The sequence below is a fragment of the Oculina patagonica genome, chromosome 8 (genome assembly GCF_052425735.1).
Source record: "Oculina patagonica isolate OP01 chromosome 8, crgOcupat, whole genome shotgun sequence".
Taxonomy (NCBI): Eukaryota; Metazoa; Cnidaria; class Anthozoa; order Scleractinia; family Oculinidae; genus Oculina; species Oculina patagonica.
In genome coordinates this window covers 33,621,148-33,628,037 of record NC_135765.1, presented here as the reverse complement: position 1 = coordinate 33,628,037, position 6,890 = coordinate 33,621,148, and the positions used below count along the sequence as shown (strand labels likewise).

Sequence of the window (6,890 nt, the reverse complement as noted above, 5' to 3'; positions counted from 1 at the left end):
GGAGCCATAAAATATTTTCCCTTGTCAGCCCCCGTCACAACGTCTCGAAAATTGAAAAATAGGCACTTTTCGTAACACTGTAAAATATTTCTTTCGCATCATCTAGCCGCAAATTTTATATCAACTTGCTCATAAACCTTTTTTGTTTTCCAAGAAAGTCACAATTTCCCTCTCAATTCTCCTGAAAAGACAAAATGGAGCGTAATATGACCACTACTAATCGCCTTCGAGCGAAGACTGTAAATTGGCTTCGATTTAGAGGCTATTTTTTAAATTTTGGGACCAACCTAATACTTCTAGCCTATACAGCCGACTAGAGTAGTCGTTAATCTGCAAATATGTGTTAAATCCCATGTACGTTTTCAATATTTCAAAAGTTGTGACCGTTTTTATCAGCACATGTACCAGCATTTTCGATTTTTTCGCCAATATTGAAATCGAACTCTCTCGAGCAGATTTTGACACACATGCAGCCTACCTGCTTCTCATCTCGGTTTATGTCCAACGTTAGACGGTTAACAATCCCCAGATTGCTAAATCCCGTAATAACTCCAGCAAATTGGTAGGTATTGCCTTCAAAACTTTAGCACCACGGCATCTATCGAGTCCCTTGTTGGCGAGCGAAAGCCTGAATCCAAGGCTACATTTCGCACTAAATAGCCCATTGAACACCGTTTCAGAGCCGTTTTTCTTCAAGAATCAGTCAAAAGACACTCCGAGACTGGTATTCAGAGAACATAGCCGCGATTTGAGGTCTGAATTCCGAAGAAACATCACCATTTACAGCGTACATCTCGACAATATCGATACTGTGTGATGCTGCTTTCGCACAGGTCCGCATAAATGGGGAGACCGCTGATCGCTTGTGCCAACAAGGCAATGTCACTATAATTTTTTTAAATCAAAATTTGGAAAGCATGCGCAATTTCGAGTTTTAAATAAATCAATCCTATACAAACAGGATGGGCCCTAAGCAAACCGAGGAGCAACTTAAGAATTTCGCAGAAGGTTAAAGAATACCTTACGGCACGGTTTACACTAGGAAAAAGAACTTGGCGAAAGGCGGACCCTTCCCCATAGGCGTACAGGCCGGGGGGGGGGGGGCAGAGGGGGGGGGGGGCTGAAGCCCCCTCAAATTTTGGGCAGCAAAAGAAATTTGGGCAAAGCCAGTTTTTAAAGAAGTTTTTTTTTCGAAGAGATAGATATTTTCTATTTTAAGGGGATCATTTGTTGATATACATGCTTGTAATTTTTTTACTGTTGGGCACTGTACTGCAATTATCTGTCACAGTTAAACACCTGATATAGAAAGCTTCTCTGCGTTACTAAATTTTATAAAATCGACGGAGACATTCTGGAAGCTGAGCCGAAAATGTGCGTGAGTTTTTGTCGTGTGCGCGGATATGGCTACATGTCTGTTTCAGAAATGCAAGAGAATGATCTATTTGATAAGTTTTCAGAGTTTCCTTACGTTCTTCATATCCGTGAGTGATACCTGCTACATCGTGATCATTCAGTGCGTTGCGAAGATTGAAAACTTACCTCCGCAGCATGTGATGGGGCGACAACGTGTCAGTATGGCCAATTAAAAAACAAAAACAAAACAAGTGTTTCTCGTCCCCGCCCGCTTCATTTTTTGGGGCCGCCTCTCTTTTTTATTTTTGGAAAAGTTAGAACGAACAAAAACCAACAATGTTTACTTTCACTTTGTACGGAGTAAGACATGGCTTTTGTCTGCGTTTAATACAAACTAAGGCCCAAAACTTTAAATCCTTGTTACACTAGGTCCGTACTGGATAGGTCAATTACCTTGCAGGATTTATTTTGGAAGTTCGCTTCTGGCCTGGAGAATTTGACGATGGAGGAAAAAAAATTAGTGTCAACAACATTAGTGCCAACTCTTTAGTCAACATTGACATGGATTGTATGGTCTTCGGCCGTCGAAATGGTAGAGACAGCTATTTCTTTTAACGTGCTGTATGAGCTCATATGATAGATTCTTATATAAGAATTTTTCACTTCATTTGAAAGCCTATGTTAGTGCTTCGTATAAACCTCGTTTCTTCTCGAGTGTTTCGTAAAAATTTGGGCATGCAACTTATGAGAATTTTTTTTGGGCAAATGTCTCACAGCCCCCCCCCCCCCCCCCCCCCCCTCCCCCTGACAAAAATTGCCCGTACGCCTATGCCCTTCCCAAGTTGCAGTAGACATGCGAAATGCCAAAAATGAAGACAATGAACGTATGTTTACAAGAACAGAGTGGCTGACGAAGAGCCAAATCCAGCGCTTTTTATCCCGACTAGCAGCAAAACGTCACAAGGACCAGGAGTATCAGGGTGTGGTCGGAATGTCACCCGATGACGAGGAAGATATCCAATGCCTCCAGAAAAATTCCGACAGATAAGTTCTGGTAGACGAGGTTAATAGAGAAATCAACGTCTCGCATCCCATCTGCTACGACACGTATGACCTCTGTGAACGTTACCACAGCAACACGCTTCAAAAATTCAATGTGGTCATGCTGAAAGCCATCTGTAGCCACTTTGAGATTCATGTAAAATCAAAAGAAAAAAGCAACTTCTGATAGACAAGGGGACGGATATGATTCGTGAATGTAAATGTGCTTCTGACTAAACCATGTTAAACATCCCGTAAGAGTAACAGACAGTCGTTGAGTAGTCTTGGCTCCATGCCTTGACATAGCTGTGCTTTTATTACGTTAAGTCCTCTCATCCCTCTCATCAAAAGGCAGGCAGGCTAAGAATACTACATCCTATAAGTGGTTTTCACTGTCACGCCGCCAAAATAAAACCAAAACTATTAAGTAAAAAAAAAATATTACAGGTTGTAGAAAACTGCTATATAAACTACCGTTACTTGTCCAAGTCTCAGATCTGTACATTATTCTGTACTCTAGTTATCCGTCAAATTGTTTCACGCAAATTTGAAGAGCACAGACATGTGATCTGGCATTAAATTCTGCTACAAATCCGATCACCCTCACGAAAAAGTAAACATTCAAATAAACTCTTCCCGCAAAACCTCAACGCTAAAGTGTTCAGAGTATTAAAAATGGCAAGACGAGGATTTTTTTTTAAGAAAACGTGACAGCCTTCTGGCGACCATCTTAGGTCTTGTGTGGAGTGAACTCTGAAATTCAAAATGCTATATCTTACAGTCGGCCGGACTCCAGATCGAACTGTCCGCGGTTCGATCCCTGGCCAGGGTTGCTGTATTGTGTTCTTTAGCAAGTCATTTTCTCTCATAGCGCCTCTACCCACCCGGGTGTATAAATGGTTACCGGCGAAATAATTCTGGAGTGGGGGGGGGGGGGGGGGGGGAAGGGGGAACTGCCATGGACTAGCGTTCCATCTAGGAGGGAGTAGAAAAATTCTTAGCCGCTTAATGCTATCGAAACCGGGATAAGCTGTGACAGTATGGGCCGTTTGGCTCGAGGCTTCGCTTTTAAAATATATTTATTTATAGGATTGATTTATTTAAAACTCGAAATTGCGCATGCTTTCATGCTTTTCAAATTTTGATTTAAAACAATTATAGTGACATTGCCTTGTTGGCACAAGCGATCAGCGGTCTCCCCATTTATGCGGACCTCTGCGGAAGCAGCATCACACAGTATCGATATTGTCGAGATGTACGCTGTAAATGGTGATGTTTCTTCGGAATTCAGACCTCAAATCGCGGCTATGTTCTCTGAATACCAGTCTCGGAGTGTCTTTTGACTGATTCTTGAAGAAAAACGGCTCTGAAACGGTGTTCAATGGGCTATTTAGTGCAAAATGTAGCCTTGGATTCAGGCTTTCGCTCGCCCGTGACAAGGGACTCGATAGATGCCGTGGTGCTAAAGTTTTGAAGGCAATACCTACCAATTTGCTGGAGTTATTACGGGATTTAGCAATCTGGGGATTGTTAACCGTCTAACGTTGGACATAAACCGAGATGAGAAGCAGGTAGGCTGCATGTGTGTCAAAATCTGCTCGAGAGAGTTCGATTTCAATATTGGCGAAAAAATCGAAAATGCTGGTACATGTGCTGATAAAAACGGTCACAACCTTTGAAATATTGAAAACGTACATGGGATTTTGCACATATTTGTAGATTAACGACTACTCTAGTCGGCTGTATAGGCTAGAAGTATTAGGTTGGTCCCAAAATTTAAAAAAATAGCCTCTAAATCGAAGCCAATTTACAATCTTCGCTCGAAGGCGATTAGTAGTGGTCATATTACGCTCCATTTTGCCTTTTCAGGAGAATTGAGAGGGAAATTGTGACTTTCTTGGAAAACTAAAAAGGTTTATGAGCAAGTTGATATAAAATTTGCGGCTAGATGATGCGAAAGAAATATTTTACAGTGTTACGAAAAGTGCCTATTTTTCAATTTTCGAGACGTTGTGACGGGGGCTGACAAGGTGAAATATTTTATGGCTTCTAACGCGGCCAGAATATCATTTCAATTCAAACCAAATCTGATTTAGTTCTTACCTCGGTAAAGTCTTTCAGTTGACAGAGTTTCAGGCAAAATTATTTTTACGCGAAATTGTGTGGGTGTTTCTAAGAAAGACGCCCTCTTAAGTTGGGAATAGTTTTTTTTTAGGGAAGCTAGTTGCATTAGTATTAGATGTAAACCAACATTTTATTGCCTTGACCTGAGCGAGTACAGTATTTCCTCATAACTATGTTTTCCTGAATAAAGAAATTCAATGACAAGATCAGTAAACTCCGCTATGATCTACATCTGCCTTGCTTTCATTCATGACAAAACAAATAAATTGACTTTTCATCAATCAATTTCATGACAAACTCCCGGTCGTGTTTTTCAGAGATGCAAAATAACGACAGCCAGCCGTAGTGACTACTGAAGGCCGTGTTGCTGATTTACATCCTTAAACTGATCTTGAGCCGGAGGAAATACAGATCTGCTCTTTAAAATTTACAATCTGATCTGTAACACGTTTTATACACGTTTTATACATAACACATTGACGGATCCAAGAGGTCCATGCTACGGCTCTACTCCCCCTTCTCCCCCCCCCCCCCCCTTTTTGTCAGAAATTATATGACCAAAAGGGCCGAAAATTTCCTTCCCCCCTCTTAGTGGAGCAATAAAGTGACTTACATTTACTTCACCCTTTTGCTCCTCCGGATACGCCACAGATTTGAACATTCCATATTAAGTGTTTGTTGTTATTGTAAGGTAAGGTAATAAAACTGCATTGACACTTAAAATATGTCTGTTTTGACTCACAATCAGTTTTTGTGTACGTATTCGAGGAGAGCTTCGACAAGCCATTATACGTCACAAGGCATGCATCCGTATTTCCCGCCAAAATATGCCGGTTGCGTCGATCATGATAGCTTCCACTGTTCCCGCCAAGAATCACGTTGTCTCATCGGATGTCTATAATTGGGAGCAGGGATGGCGCAGTGGTGAGAGCGCTCGCCTCCCACCAATGTGGCCCGGGTTCGATTCCCGGACCCGGCGTCATATGTGGGTTGAGTTTGTTGTTGGTTCTCGTCCTTGCTCCGAGGGTTTTTCTCCGGGTTCTCCGGTTTTCCTCCCTCCACAAAAACAAACACCTCTAAATTCCAATTCGATCGGGAATCCGAGGGCCACAGGTTTGTCAGTCGAAAGACTGTTATGTACAACCCTCGTAAAACAAAGTTGATTTATTATTTTTTATTTATTAAGTCATTGGTTATAATGAGCAGCTCTCCCAAGGTCTCATATGGATGGCTTGCTAGAGAATATCCAACCCGGTGCCCCTGCGGAGGAAGTTTGAAATATGAAAAATATCAAAACGTTTATAAAACCGGAGTCGGCACGAACCGCAAGGTTAATAATAAATATTAATTCAGTTTTGTGCCGGTGAAAATCGTGACATGACGCCAAAAGACACCAGGATTGGCTGATTCCATTGGGCATAACAAGTTCGGGAGTGATCGGAACTCTTCGGTTAAAATTGTTTACACACGCTATACCAGAAGTCGATCATTATTGTTTCATAAAGCGGATTTACAAATTTAAATAATAAATTCCACTTTGTTGAATACTGAACCAAAAAGTCATAATAGCTTTTATTTGAATGCTCAGAGTAAGACACTGGGATTTCGTACACAGTTTGATTATATCTTTATTTTTCAAGAACCAGGAATTGCGTTAAGGACTGAAACAACGTTTTATATTTCTCAGGCTGAAAGCACTTTTATTAATTTTCATCTATATATGTAGGTGACAAGATTTTTAAGGTAAGATAGGCTTTAAACAATGGAATGTATTTTATCTTACTATAGCTTACTTTAAATAGTTTCCTTACTTAGTGGATAACTGCTATTTTGTAATCTGGCACTTAAATAAAGTGATGATGATGATAGTGACGACGACGACGACGATGTCATGTTTGGCCGTTTACCAAGTACCGTTATGAACAGTACCGACCAATAGACCTTTTTCGCTTGGGCGGTTTGTTTTCCCATTACAGACCACGTGATATTCTCTAGAGAATTTTTCTTTTATCCACACAAAAATTTATTCATTCATATACACACGACTATTTGAAAATTTGAAAGCAAGAATTCTCAAGAGTATCATCACATGGTCTGTAATGGGGCAACAAAACGCCCAAGTGAAAAAAAGGTCTATTATTATCTCGGCTTAAACATGCTTCTTTTCTGGGGTTACATGCCGGCTAAATTTACTGTCCAATAAAACGATAAAATGTCCAGAAGAAATGGCCGTCTCAAACGGACTTTTTCTGGCAAAGAACAACAGGGGCTTTATCCCAGTCTGCCTCGGACAAATTACAGTTATTGTCATTCCACTTTCCCTGTCTAAACAAGGAGATGCACATATGAACACATTTCTCATGAAAGAG

The 6,890-nt window shown here is 40.9% G+C and overlaps 1 protein-coding gene across 1 annotated transcript in view; it reads right to left on the bottom strand.

The window, feature by feature from the left end:
• Nucleotides 1–6,263: 6,263 nt before the first annotated feature.
• The window catches only part of LOC144664455 (perlucin-like protein), a 1,958-nt gene continuing 1,331 nt past the window's right edge, over nt 6,264–6,890 (bottom strand). The window contains exon 3 of the mRNA XM_078525572.1: nt 6,264–6,890. This exon is cut by the window's right edge and continues 293 nt beyond it. Within this exon, the coding sequence (XP_078381698.1) occupies nt 6,756–6,890 (135 nt within the window). The 3' untranslated portion in view covers nt 6,264–6,755.